This window comes from Lithobates pipiens, unplaced genomic scaffold (assembly GCF_037356315.1).
Source record: "Lithobates pipiens isolate NorthernLeopardFrog02 unplaced genomic scaffold, aLitPip1_a1.2 Scaffold_19, whole genome shotgun sequence".
NCBI classification, from domain to species: domain Eukaryota; kingdom Metazoa; phylum Chordata; class Amphibia; order Anura; family Ranidae; genus Lithobates; species Lithobates pipiens.
Window position 1 is genome coordinate 562,347,961 of NW_027507764.1, and position 15,592 is coordinate 562,363,552.

Below are 15,592 nucleotides of genomic sequence, written 5' to 3' on the forward strand. Positions count from 1 at the left end.
TTTTGAGTAATGTTTAAACCATATGAATAAAAAAATTACAATTGCAAGCACCCACGGGAGTATTATATGGCTTGGGCTTGTCAGAACCCCTGTAACTGACACTTATGCTGAACAGCTTGGTCTGTTAACCACTTGAGCCTCGAAAGGTTTTACCCCATTCATGACCAGGCCATTTTTTGGGAATTCAGCACTGAGCTAATTTAACTGGCAATTGCGTGGTCATGCAACACTGTATACAAATGAAAATGGATCAGTCCTGAATTACTGATGGCCTATTGTCTCTTAAAGTGGTTGTAAACCCTTACAGACCACTTTTACCTACAGGTAAGCCAAGATTAAAGCTTACCTGTAGGTACAAGAAATATCTCCTAACCCTACACGGTTTAGGAGATATTTGCAAAAGACAGGCACCGATGTCTACGGTGCAGGCACACTGAGTTTGCCGTTTCTAACGGTGATCGTGCTGTTAGTGGCGGCTCCCGCACACATGCGACTGGCCAGAGCCGCAATACTCGGAAGTCACTCCGGGAGATATGGCGGCGACGGAGGTGGGGGAACGAGGACCGCTGCGGGGGCTTCAATCTCAGGTAAGTAATTTATAATGAGTTAGTATGCTATGCATACTAGCTCACTATGCCTTTGTCTTGCAGGGTGTTTATTTTTTTCCAGAGGATTTACTTCCTCTTTAAAGTGGAGTCCTGCCAAAAAAAAATATTAAGAGCCAGCAGCTACAAAAAGTGTAGCTGCTGACTTTTAATAATCGGACATTCACCTGTCCCAGGGTCCAGCGATGCGGACGTACGAAGCCTCGCTCCTCTCCCCCTCCTCTCCACGGCGCCGGCATTGCTGCGGTGGGTGTGAGCTGCGCTGCCCGCTGTGAATGGCCGGACAACCTTCTGGGACATGTCACAGGTCCCAGAAGGTTGCAGGGAGGGAGTGGGGAGACGTGAACTTCCTTCCGGTGCTGTGGAGCTATGGGAGGAAGTGGGAGCTGGATGCCTCTGGATTCCTCTAAAAAGAGGGTATCCGCTCCCCCCCCCCCCAAAAAAAATGACATGCCTAATGTGGGTCACCATCACTTAAAGCGATGATGATAAAAATCACCCAAATGACCCATTTTTTGGAAAATAGACAGTCCAAGGTATTTAGTAAGAGGCACAAGGAGTGCACTGGAGGGTTCTCTGATAGATGGACGAAACCGGTCAGCGTGATGTCACCACACAACTCTGGTGACCCTGCCTGACTCACCTGCCCACCCTGGCCAACTTTTGGGAAGCAGGCTGGCTTTGTAGGACATCAATCACTCTGGGCTATTGGACTATGGAATAGGTGCTGGCAAGCATGGACTGCACACAGCATGAGGATTTTCAACAACCCACCCTTCTGTGAGGCATGAAGTGGTGAGCATACTGATGTACAGCAGCTATATGTTGCCCAGTGAATGCTATATGGGACTTGTGTGTTGAATCCTCACCAGTCTATATTTATCCAGCAACATCTGGCTAAGAATTTCCTGTTGTGGGGCCGACTTATATCAACCTATGTGTCTGGTTCTGCTGTTTATCCATAGACCCTATTCAAGGTACAGCCAGCTACTCCCATTTCCATTCCATTATCTCCCCCTCCAGCCTTTATTTTCCTCATTGTCTATGTGGATTGCTACACCCCTTGATTGGAAGATTTCCAGGGTTTTGAGTGGCTTTGCCATAGGGAGATTGCTCTTCAAGGTACACTGTTTATTCCATCCCAGTGGCGGTAAGTCAGAAAGCTGTTGTCATAGACTGGGGTATTGTTGATTATGCACATTGTATCTGTATTGAAGCCTTACGGGGAATATTTTCATTTCAACTTATGCCGCGTACACACGATCGGAATTCTCGTCGGAAGACGCTCTGATGGTTTTTCAGGCGGAATTCCGACGGAATTCCGCTCAAGCTGACTTGCCTACACTGGGTCACACCAAATTCCGACCGCCAAGAAGTTCAATAGCCAGTAGCCAATAGCTTCTGTCTCGTAGTTGAATCTGAGCATGCGTGATTTTTGGCGTGTCGGAATTGCATACACACGATCGGAATTACCGATAGAAAGTTTTTCCGTCTGGAAAATTGAGAACATGCTATCAATTTTTGACTGGCGGAAATTCGGAACAGCTAAATTCCGATGGAGCATACACACGGTCGCATTTTCCGGTGAAAAGTTCTCATTGGTCTTTTTTTGGCTGGAATTCCGACCGTGTGTACAACGTGCATTACACGTAGTACGATATTTGGATACTTTTATAGAAACTTGAGATTTGACACTGGAACCGCTACAGATCCTCCACCGGTTTGGATACATACTGTTATTTGTATGTATAATCACCTGCTTGATATTAACTCAGTTTGCCTCTTGTTCCCCTGGACATAACGAACAGCAAAACGCATAGAGACTGTCACCATACATAGAGATTTTGCAACGTGAAACTCATCAGAAATAAATGAATGCAAACATACAGTGAGGGCCCAAGGATTCCCTAATGATTAGCATCTTTCTCCCACCCCCATTTTAACCTTATGCAAAATACCACATAAACTTCCTAATGCTTATTTGGAGGGCTATCCATGCAGGGCACTGAGGAATTGGGACACTGATGAGGATACCATAGTGGATGATCAGTGGAAAATTGCTTTACAATCGGTCTATCTGAGTTTCTTCCTAATATACCCCTCTTAAGCTTTATATAATGGGTTTGCAACAGGACCCTGTTTGTGGCAAGTGCCACAGGGATCATGGGAACCGATCCACATGCTTTGGTGCTGTCCCAAGCTGGTGTAGCACCCACCTATAGAAGTGTGAGGCAAATTTAGTTAGCTACCCTGAAATCAGTGAAGTAAGGATTGATTGTTTATTCCTACTCAGTATCTCACAGGTTTCTACTCTGATTACTTTCCCCTGCATTCTAGAGGATTTTGGAATTATAGTTGGAGGAAGATATTGTGGGTAGGCTGAATATTCACGGGAATCCAGCCAATCCATGGGGAGGCAAGCCCGGTAGGTGGTGGGGTAGCACAGTGGTGTAGTGGTTAGCACTCTCACCCAGCAGCAATAGCATTGCTGGCTCAAATCCCAACTGTGACACCATCTGCCTGGAGTTTGCATGTTCTCCCTGTGTCTGTGTGGGCCTCCTCCAGGTACTCCAGTTTCCTCCCACACGCCAAAGACATGCTGGTAGGTTAATCAGATCCTGTCTCTAAATTGGCCCTAGTATGTGTATGTGCTTGTAAGCATGTCGGGACCCCTCAGGATAAAGGACCACACTATATCGAGATGAAACTCAACTCTCAACTCATAAATAGCCTGAGGCAGGGGCAGTGTGCTCCTGGGTCCTGTCATGCTGGAGGAGACCCCCGGAGCAGGAGCACCAGAGGAGCCCCTGTGAAGACACAGAGGTCCCAGCTAGGCTTAGCTGGAAAGCCTATTTGCAAGTTTAGTCTTAGCCCTTGTACACACGGTCGGACATTCTGACAACCAAATCCATTAGATTTTGTCTGACGGATTTTGTCCGAATCTGTTGCATACACACGGTCGGACAAAGTTGTCGGAAAATCCGATCGTTCAGAACGTGATGGCGTAATTTCGTTACGATGGGACTACGTTCAGGCTAGTAGCCAATAGCTTTGATCTAGGAATTTGGTCTGAGCATGCGTGGCACTTTGTCCGATCGGAATTCTCTACACACAATCGGACAAAGTCAGATCGGATCATGTTGTCGGAAAATTTTATAGCCCAGCTGGAAAACTTGGTCCGTCGGAACAGTCCGATGGAGCCCACACACGGTCGGATTATCCGACAACACGGTCCTATCGGACATTGTCCATCAGAATATCCGACCGTGTGTACAAGGGCTAAGAATCAATTTGAGCCAGTTGAGAGAACCAGGAGGAAGATGGGGGAAAGAGTGTCCAAATGTCCTATGGTGGTGTGAGCCTGCATCTCCCTCACCATGAAGTGCCCAGTGAAATTCAGAAGGAGAAAAATGATGATCCTGTGGCTGCATTACTAGATGGTCCATATGCTGGAGAGTCAGTGACTGTGTGTAGCTTTTGGTCCCTGGGAGAATTCATAGTCACCGTCAGCATTAGAGAATCTGTGGGACATTTTTGTACAGTGCAGCAATATAGTTAAGGCGCCCTCCTAGTAGTTCAGTTCTGGGGTATCCCATGCTCCCTGACCCCATCCAAGTTCTATGTTCCAATAAAACCCTAAAAAGACACCCCTAGGCAGTCCCTTTGAGCCATTGGAGGAGTGAAGAAAATGCTATGTGCCTGGCTATATGTGCTCTAAGTGGGGGGGGGGGGGGCTAAGTGCACCAGCGGCTCTCCGGGGGTTGCGCTACACTTCATAGATATTGGGCCATGGTTGTTGGTACAATTACTGGAGTCTTTCACACTGATGCTAAACGGGATCCTAAGCAATGTATATTAGTTATCCTAGACAAAGTAGTGACACAAGAACACACTAATGAAGCAATTTCTAGGGCACTATTCCAGTCCAGTAAAAAGTTTTTACAATACTGAATGTCTGAGAACCCTCCAACTCCCCAGTAATGGATCTATCATATGGGTACTACTCTATGCTTTGAGCACCTTATTTACTTACATTGGGGTTGTTGCACCAAACTTGAGAAAGTATGGGATGGCTGGTTATATACTCTTGGCCTTTCACCTATAGACCCAGTACTGCACAGAATCATGTAATGAATCCTGTATTTTACTTCTATCATTACTTTATTTGATGTTACACACTTCGTTTGTGAACAAGAGGTTGCATTACACTACTGTAGCATTACTGCCTTATCCTGTAACTTTTGGACCAAATGTGGGTATCTGAAGCAATATCCTACTTCTCAATGCCGATTTGCCTGCTCTGGACATTTTTAATCTTTAATAAACCTTTCTCTGATTAGTAAAGCAAAAAAAAGAAAAAAAGAAATGAGTGAATGGACTTTTGTATACCATATAGCCATGTTAGGGGGCAATTAGGCAAATCGCGTTGATATGTGTTCTTATGTTCTAGAGACATAAGAACTACTACTACGACATCTGTTTTTATGTCACACAAGGATTATCGGGGCCTACAGGCTCCCACAAACATCAAGCAGCATGAGCAAGGAGCATGGTACACGTACAGAAATAAAGTCAACAGTAGAATCACGGCAGATAGACCAGCAGATATAAGGTATATTAAAAACAGTAGCTGTGTAGCTCCCTTTGCCTAAGGACCTCTGATGAGCTTTTATCCAATATAACTTTTTCAGTACAAATGGAAAAAGACTAAAAAAGAGAACGAAGGGAAAAGTAAGGAGGAAGGAAAGAGTCAGAGAAGAGGAAGAAAAAAAAAAAAGGAGGGGGGGGGGGGGGGGAGTTAGGGAAAAGAAAGTGAGAGCTCTGCCCGAGTAGAGCTGGATCAAGGAAGTCTGTTGGGGTCAAAGGCATCACCTCAAAAGGAACGGTCAAGGGTGCCACAGTTGAGAACCCAGAAAATCCAGATATGCAGATGTGAAAGTAAATCCTGTCTAGTAAAACCAAGTTTTACTAACCCGTTCCGCTCTATGGTGTGTCGCAGCAACGAGATCTTCCTTTAGTTGAACTTCATTGATCTTAGCAAACCAGATCTTAATTTGAAGAGCGTGTGGTTTGTTTTCAGAATAGTAGGATACATGCCTTTGCAGCATTCACCAAATAATGCAAGAGGGGGAAGCTTGTAACAGTTCAAGAACATGGGGGTCAAATGCAACAGAAAAGCAGCTGCATCATCCGGCATCTGGGTATCAGTAAACCTCTGAATCCAGTGTTTGATCTGTTACCAGAAATATTTAAGACCATGACAGGACCAGAAATCGTGGAGCATGGAGTCCACCTCTCTTTGACATAACAAGGAGCTCTGTGGGAACAATTGATGTAAGGTTTTGGGCACTCTATACCATCTAGTTAGGATTTTGTATCCAGTTTCTTAGATCTTACTAGAGATGGAGGCCCTGCGAGTCTTCTGTCCCTGTCCCTCTGCTGTTCTGTAAAAGTAATACCCAAATCATGTTCCCATTTGAGAAGGTACTCTGAAGGCGACAAGCTCTGTGGATGTGATGATATTTGATATGACTGTGAAAGTCCATGTGAAATCACTTCCTTGATGAGCAAAGGTTTTCAAACTAAGTCATCATTTTCAATTTGTTTGTGTATGTGCAATGTAATACATGTAACAAAGATGATGACATATGTAACAATTTGTGTGGCTTGAGTTTTTGGCACCTAAATAATCCCTCACCTACTACTCTGTAACACCGCTGGATGCATGTGAGTTTATTGGCACCTGTCTTTATATATTTATCATTCTAATCATCAAATCTACTGTTGTGCTGGTGATATACATTCCCGTTTAGGATTTCGTCATGGCGCCAACCCTGATATATCACTACAACACTCAAAAAGTTTAATACCATTTGGAGTGCACCATATTCCTATTGCCATGGTCTGGGATCAGGCTCAAAGGCCAGTGGCTGTAGAGAGGTTCATGTAGTAGTTACCGGGATAAATATAATAGCAGATCTCACCAGCGGATGACACAGGCTCAGGGTCTAAACACCAATCAGTCCTCACAGCCTGATTTCCGAGCCTTCGATGTTTGGTGGAAGAGTTTGTTCCATCTAGTTTGGGTCCCCTTTTTAGCCCTCGCGGGGAGAACACTATTAAGGTATGAATCAATAAACACCCGTACACGCATCACTTCCGGTGCGCACCCGGAAGTGTGGCTTCGTTGTCAAAATGGAGGAGGTGGCTTGGACCACACTTAACTATAAAATGGAGGCATTATGGCGTGTCACCCGTACCCCAAGACGACGTGATTTATCACGAAACGCGTAGGGCGGTGTGACACGTTATGTTTTTGCCTCACTAGAATAACAGCAGAACTGGGATACGCTTTAGGAGTTGCGATCGGCCGACGCTTCCTTCTGGTGATATGCCTGTATTCATTTTAATTCTGTAAGTGCAATTTTTCCCTTTACTTTATTTTTAATAAATGGTTTTACACTATATGGAGTGTTTTTCCTTTCTATGGTGAACCATTTGCCTTCCCGTTGAAATACAACCGAGTTTTGCCTCAAAGCGGAATTGGGTTTGGACGATTCAATCGTGATGCATATCTTGACCTGATCTTTGAATAAGCGCACCTTACTAAGGCATCTGGTAAGGAGCCAATTTTATTCTTTTGGTGGTGGTGCACTTCGTTTTGTTCTACGTTGATACACAATTCAGAGTCCTTGCACTTTTTTTATGGACACGTGATGGTTTTTGATGCATAGTGCAACGGCACTTAAATTTTGCTCCATTGTATTCCCACAAGGATAATTATAATGAGGACATACTAACCATTTATGCACGTTTTTTAATTTTTGTGTTTATTCTGAGCATTGTTATCATTGAGACTCACTGTTTATGCATTTAATAACATTATTCTAGTGCTATTGTTAGAGATTTATCACTATATGTGGTTTGTAAAGTATGACACATAATAGGTTTGATGTGTATGGTATTCTCATGTAATATTGCACATGTTTATTCTTCACTTTATTTGGGGGAGATGTCCAAATCCTAATATGAGATATTAGGGATTGCGCAGTTTTTTTCTTTTTTCTATTTCACACATATATATAATTCTTTGGTATATATTTGAACTGCAGCATCTATATAAAAAATAATCTTTAGGTTTCACTTTTATTCTGTAGCGCAAATTTTGTCTCTTTTTTTTTTCCAGTCCTCACCAGAGCTGCTGATGGTGGAGATGTGTTTCACTGCATGCTAATGCCAGGTCACGGCCCTATGTATTGCCCCAGTAGGAAGACAAATAGCGGGGGTCTGGTACTGGATGAAGCAGGTAGGGAACAAGCAGAAGCATAGTCGATAAACAAGCCAAAAAGACAGTAAGGAGTAGTAGCTGGAAGGGATTAGGCAGAAGCATAGTCACTGAATAAGCCGAGGGTAGATAACAATTGGTAGTGAATATAAGTATAGCAGTAGGTATGCAAAGCAGCAAGACATCGACTGGAAAGAGAGCACAATATTCTGGCAAACAGAAAGTGCAGAGACATGGCTTAAATAAGTAGTTTGTGGGAGGAGCAAAGAGTTCAAGGTTCACCGGAAAAAAAATACAAAGATACAAAGATTTTCCAAATAATCAGGCAGTGAGCTGCCCAGCATCTCCTATGGCACAGCAAAAAGAGCCACAGCCAGAAACTGCAGAGGTCACAGGTTCAGATCTGGATCTTGACACCTATACTCATATTGTGATACAAGTCCGTCTGCTGTCTCCAGTTCCCCAACCCTCCAACAACATCTCAAGACAGTAAACAGTAAAATCCCAGAGATGATGAGGGCAGAAAAACATACGATATTGTTCTCTTTTTAAAAAAATGCTCTCTGTCATTACTTTGCTTGAAACTTTTCTCCTGTTTGCACATGACAGATGGAGTGTTGCTAGATATGTTTTTGCACAGCTCATCTAAGCTGTTCTACCCTTCTGTACAACCGTGTTCCGTTTCTCCTTTTTCCAAGATGACAGTGAGACAGAGACCTGTGGTCCATCATGTGACCTTACTGCTCCTTTACCTGACAGCTGTCAGCATAACAAGGGAACAGTGAAGGAAAACCCTTGGCAACAACCCAAGCAACGCCCTGACCTATTAAATTAATGATGAACAAGGCCCGTAACCCAATATAATGTATCCGGTCTATGGGAATAACAGGTTTCCATTCATTTTTATTCCAAGCTGTGAAAACAAAGTTAACCTGAAAGAATCGTGCAAGAAAAAAAAATGAACAATTACCTAATGGTCTTGATCATGCTGAGTCCCATTTCCACACAGCAGTGAGCGTGGTCTTGTCGAGGTTCGGGAAGGCCAGATACACAATAATAGCAATCACCTAGGATCTTAATTCTAAGGCAGTGATGTTCCTACAAGTAAACAGAAACACAAGATGACTCAACAGTGTGAAACCAAGCTTAGTGAATAGATATGGTAAATTGCATATTAAAGCTCTCCATAGAGAGTAGATGCTCTTGGCCTGATTTTTGCAATTTCAAAGACGCTGGGGTTCAACCAACTGAGAACTGTTTTTAGTTTTGCAAAGGTATACCTCTAGAGTTTCCCAGTCGCAGCATGACATGGTTTGCAACCATTTCATGGACTGATGGTCTTTTTCTCATAACTCCAGCCCCAGTCATTCAATATTGACACTTTTATTTTAACAATCTTTATTTTGTGTTGAGTTCCTCTGCTAGATCATTCCTCAGAAGAGGAAGTTACATTTTTACTTAGGAATCCAGGAGTGGGAAGAGGTGAATATAATATCTACTAGGTCCAAATATATAATTCTCATGATCACAATTAAGAAGGAAGGGGAGGTGGGGTCAAAAGAGATATTTATGTCACTAAAAGGACACCACTGATAAAGATACTTATATTAAAGGATAACTAAACTCAAGAACAAAAATGTAATACATTGCAGCTTTCCACCCCTTATGCCGCGTACACACGATCGGAATTCTCGTCGGTAAAAGCTCTGATGGTTTTCTCGACGGAATTCCGCTCAAGCTGTGTTGCCTACACACGGTCACACCAAATTCTGATCGATTAGAACGTGGTGACGTACAACATGTACGGCGGGTATAGAAAAAGGACATTCAATAGCCAGTAGCCAATAGCTTCCATCTCGTAGTTGAATCTGAGCATGCGTGATTTTTTGCATGTCGGAATTGCATACACACGAACGGAATTTCCGATAGAGAGTTTTTCCGTGGGGAAAATTGAGAACATGCTATACATTTTTTGGCTGGCGGATATTCAGACAGCTAAATTCTGATGGAGCATACACACAGTCGCATTTTCCGATGAATAGCTCTCATCTGTCTTTTTCTGGCCGGAATTCCGATCATGTGTACATGGCACTAGATGCGATGGATACAACTGTTTTCTTATTTCAGGCTAATAAGAACATTTCCAGCAAATACAGAAAATATCCATTGATCTTGTCAAAAATACTGTGCCCTTGCCATGTACTATTAGCTGAACTGGAAGTGTTAACTTACTTCTGTAAATTACTAATCTCTCCCATCATGTAACGGAGATGAAAAAAAGCAGACATTTAAGTGAAATTCCAGTCCATAACTAGCTATGCTTAAAACGTCTCCCACCTCCCTTCTAACTCCTATAATAACTACCCTGTAAAAGTAAGATGCTTATACTTACCCATTCTCAGAGCGCTCTGGTCTGGTCATGTGATCCCCACAGTGGCCGGCTTCAGGGGAGGGGGGAGAGGAGAGAGCACCGACAGCAAATGGAATGCCGGGGCGGTGATGTCATCCGCAGGCTTACTAGGGGGCATCCATTGTCGGCTGTCCCACCTCTCTTCTGAAGCTGGCTGCTAGGAGCTGATCATGTGAACAGACCAGAGTACCCTGAGAATAGGTAAGTATATGCATCTTCCTTCTACAGGGTAGTTAGTGTAGGTGTTAGAAGGTGGGTGAGAGCAGTTTTATGGTTAGTGCTAAACTGGAATTCAACATTATTATTGATCACTGGTATATTGTGTATATATATATATATATATATATATATATATATATATATATATAGCACGGTAGCTTAGAAATCATCAGTGGAAAATGAAAATAAAGTGATGAAAATAGAAAAAAAAGCCTGAAAAAAAGAAACTGCCTCATCTAAGGACTGGTAGGTCACAACATATTAAATTTTTTTCCTTTGACTTTAGATGCACTGTAATTGCAAACTGGTTTAAGTGCTTAGCATTCTTGCAGGATCGGATTCATTAATTCACCAGAGACACATCTGCAAACACCACAGACACATCTGCATAGGTCCACCAGAGACACATCTACATGGGTTCACCAAAGACACAACTGCATGAACCCACCAGAGACACATCTGAATGAGTTTGACAGAGACACATCTGCATGGGTCCACCAGCGACACATCCACATGGTTCCACCAGAGACACATCTACATAGGTCCACCAAAGACACATCTGCATGGGTGCACCAGAGACACATCTGCATTGGTTCACCAGGGACACATCTGCATGGGTTCACCAGAGACACATATGCATGGGTCCACCAGAGACACATCTGCAAGGGTTCACCAGAGACACATCTGCAAGGGTTCACCAGAGACACATCTGCATGGGTCCAACAGAGACACATCTGCATGGGTCCACCAGAGACACATCTACATGGGTTCACCAAGGACACAACTGCATGAACCCACCAGAGACACATCTGAATGAGTTTGACAGAGATACATCTGCATGGGTCCACCAGCGACACATCCACATGGTTCCACCAGAGACACATCTACATAGGTCCGCCAAAGACACATCTGCATGGGTGCACCAGAGACACATCTGCATTGGTTCACCAGGGACACATCTGCATGGGTTCACCAGAGACACATCTGCATGGGTCCACCAGAGACACATCTACATGGGTTCACCAAAGACACAACTCCATGAACCCACCAGAGACACATCTGAATGAGTTTGACAGAGATACATCTGCATGGGTCCACCAGCGACACATCCACATGGTTCCACCAGAGACACATCTACATAGGTCCGCCAAAGACACATCTGCATGGGTGCACCAGAGACACATCTGCATTGGTTCACCAGGGACACATCTGCATGGGTTCACCAGAGACACATATGCATGGGTCCACCAGAGACACATCTGCAAGGGTTCACCAGAGACACATCTGCATGGGTCCAACAGAGACACATCTGCATGGGTCCACCAGAGACACATCTGCATGGGTTCACCAGAGACACATCCACACATCTGCATGGGTTCACCAGAGACACATCTGCAAGGGTCCAACAGAGACACATCTGCATGGGTCCACCAGAGACACATCTGCATGGGTTCACCAGAGACACATCCACACATCTGCATGGGTTCACCAGAGACACATCTGCAAGGGTTCACCACAGACACATCTGCATGGGTCCAACAGAGACACATCTGCATGGGTCCACCAGACACATTTGCATGGGTACACCAGAGACACATCTGCATGGGTTCACCAGAGACACATCTGCATGGGTCCACCAGAGACACATCTGCATGGGTCCACCAGAGACACATCTGCATGGGTCCACCAGAGATACATCTGCATGGGTTCACCTGAGACACATCTGCATGGCTCCACCAGACACATCTGCATGGGTCCACCAGAGACACATCTACATGGCTCCGCCAAAGACATATATGCATGGGTCCAGCAGAGACTCATCTGCATGTGTCTACCACATAAACATCTGCATGAATGTTTTTGCTTGCAAGAGCTATCCAAAACATACTGGTAATTTGACTGTTGTCTGGACAAACAGGCCCTATGTGCTTGTGTGGGCACGTTGTACGGACACAGTGCAAGCCCTTTCAGTGGTAAAGCTGGTAATGTGCAAAGTGCCTTGATGGTGCTAAAGAGTTCAGAACAAGTTTTTCCAGTATAGATCCCTTTTAAGGTTATTACACCTAAAATAAAATAAAACCCTATATAAAAAAATCATGGGGATAGGGACAGAAAAAAAGATTGAGATAGATACACGAAAAAAATGCAAGGATAGATAGTATAAAAATCAGCCATATTCTCATAAATTAGAAGGACTTCTATGATAAATCCAAAAACAATAGGTTACTTTTAGGTCAGAGGCAAAGTTAAGAAAATGACTCCTTTAAGGCCCAGTGGTCACCTTTGCCTCCAGAACCCTTAGCTTACAGATACAGATATGCTTTCTATACTTACTACAGATGAGATCTTATAAGTCTAAAAGAGTCATACATGAGTTGAATAAAAGGCTCTCAATTGTAGGGTCTATCTGCTCTTCCAGGCGCACAGTTGGGAAAAAAACAGATGTATTGACCAAATCACATCACTCAGCTTTGAAGACGCCACACAAATTGCATACATTTCTCCTCAGCTCAATTTTTTGGAGCAACAAACAATACAAAATGCAACCAGACTGCAGACTGACAACAAAAATAGGTTTTAGAGATATTCCTGATTTATAGATATTTCTGATTTATAGGAAAGTGCGAAAGAGGACCATATTCAGTGTGGAATATATTAATGTATTCCATCATTCTGTGTCTGTCTATCTATCTATCTATCTATCTATCTATCTATCTATCTATCTAGACAGATATAGATACTGTAAATAAGAGAAAAGGAGAGATACAAATTAGTGACAGATGGGTGAATAAATGGTAAATCAATCAACCAACCAAGCAGCTTTCCTTCTGTGCCCACATGCCCATTCAGTTACATTCTAGAGCACATTGGGAACCCTCTGTCATACAAACACCTACCTGTTCCCATGGTTAAAGACCATGGCCTGCCCTCTCTTACCTCCTGCCATTCTCTACTGCCCTTTGAGGTCTTCATCTCCGTGATCCAAAAGTGTGGTTTCGAAGAACATGAAGGGGCAAGTGTAGCTCTTGGGAGCTGTCTGTATTTGCATAATGTATGGTCAAGGGCTTTATGGATATTGGGGTGCTATAGGGCAGTGATTCTCAACTTTTGGATACAGTAATCACCCCATGTAATATATATATATATATATATATATATATATATATATATTTTTTTTTTTTGTTGCCACATCAATGAGATTTCTCTTTATTTTCTGTCCCAAAGACATAGCATGAGGGAAGAGAAAATCTCTCCAAAGCAAAAGTGAAAGTGGTCATTCCAATAAGGTTACCCATTGGAATATTTACCCTTATCTCTAGTTGCTGTGAAATCTGAGAATTCTGGAATTTCCATCACTTTCTGTACTTTAAATGACCACCAGCACCAACAGTAAGGCAGGCATAGATGATGTGATTTTCTACAGTCAGTGTTGATGAGGGATTCCCTCCCGTGGAGCTATTGTGTTATCCTGGCGGGGGAGGGGGGGGGCAGTAGGTGTGTGGAGCTATCCCTTCCAGGAGAACATAATGATTACTGCTGATAGCTATAGCCACCAGCAATAATCGCATGCTCTAAATCCAACATGTTGGTTGTACCTAAGTCGATCGATGGATCGACTTGGGTGCAATCAACCTGCCCATGGATGGATCGAATCTCGGCCGGTCCTTGCTTAACCAGCCAAGATTCGAACCCTTGTTTTATTTTTCAATTAAAATAACAAACATGTTATGTACTAATAGATGCAACTGCAATGATGATGAGATACTAACAGTCATTACTGATGGGCACTGATTGGCATCTGTGAAGGACACTGACAGGCATTACTGATGGCCACTGATTTGCCCTTTGGTGGGCACTGACTGGCAGCTGATGGGCAGTGACTGTCAGATGTGGTGGGCACTGCTGATGGGGGCTGAGCTGATAATCAATGTGCTGATTATCAGTGCAGACCCCCCTCCCCCACAGGAGAGCTGCTGATCAGGTTCTCCTGTCAGCGCAAACCGAGGATAACCATTTACCGGCACTTCCGGGTTACACACTGTGATCGGTCACAGCTGATCACATGGTAAATAGCCTACGTCAGAGGCTCCTTACCACAATCGCAGTTGCGGTGTGTAAGAGTGACACACCACACCACCGATAGCTGCGCTAGCTTAACCTCTTTGCGCACATCATTCTGTTATATGGCGGACAGGATGTGGTTAAATATAAAAAAATTTATGAAATACTCCCCGCCAGCTTGGGCCGCTTGTGATGGATAGTCCTGATGCCCTCCCCACCATCTCCCAGTCTCTAATCTTCTAGCCTCCCTCTCCCTCCTAGACTCCTCTTTATCTTTTCTAGCTCCCTAATTGGTTGGTGCGTGAGCTCCTTCCCTCTAGCCTTACCTTTCTGCCTAACCTTCTTCTGAATTCCTTTTCCCTCTGTCTAGATCTGTCTAGGCTATAAATTGCACCACCTTTTGGATTATGGAGAGCCCAGGGGACACCCCATAGTTGTGGGGAGCCTCTCCGGGACCCCTTTGTCCTCATGGACTCACAAACACTCCTATTCGTTGTTGTTATGTTAGCTCTTGTTCCTTCTGTTCATGTATCACCTCTTTTTTTGCCTTCCATGTGAGCCAACTCTTGTTACCACTTCAATGCCTGCCCCTGTGTGGGTGTAACTTTTGTGTGTTCACTATTTGTTTAAACCAAAGAAAAATGATTGAAACGAATGAAATAGCATTATCAGTTTGCGGTGCTCCGATACAGTTTAGTTCTGTTTTAACCACTTAGCGACCGGCCGCCTGCAATGTACGTAGCTGCCTACTTCCAGGTTTAGGGCACGTGCATGCCACCCTGGCATGCAGCCTGTCAGCAAATCCTTGCCCATGATTCATGGCTGGGACCTGATGGTTGGTTGTGTGCAATCACAACCCAGAGCCCTGCGTTGGTAAACAATACAGAGCTCTATACATAGGGAGCTATCTGTCAGTTTCTCATCCTTTGAAATTGCACACCCTCGTGGAATAGCGACAAACTACGGTACCTAAAAATCTCCATAGGCGACGCTTTAAAAAAAAAAAAACGG

At 43.8% G+C, this 15,592-nt stretch overlaps 1 protein-coding gene across 2 annotated transcripts in view; it reads right to left on the reverse strand.

Annotated features, from left to right (window-relative positions):
• ADCY8 (adenylate cyclase 8) overlaps positions 1 to 15,592 on the reverse strand; it is a 437,831-nt gene that overhangs the window by 186,349 nt on the left and 235,890 nt on the right. For both annotated transcript variants that reach the window (XM_077493354.1, XM_077493353.1), the window contains exon 5: positions 8,861 to 8,988. In XM_077493354.1, the coding sequence (XP_077349480.1) occupies positions 8,861 to 8,988 (128 nt within the window). The remainder of the gene's footprint in view (positions 1 to 8,860; positions 8,989 to 15,592) is intronic.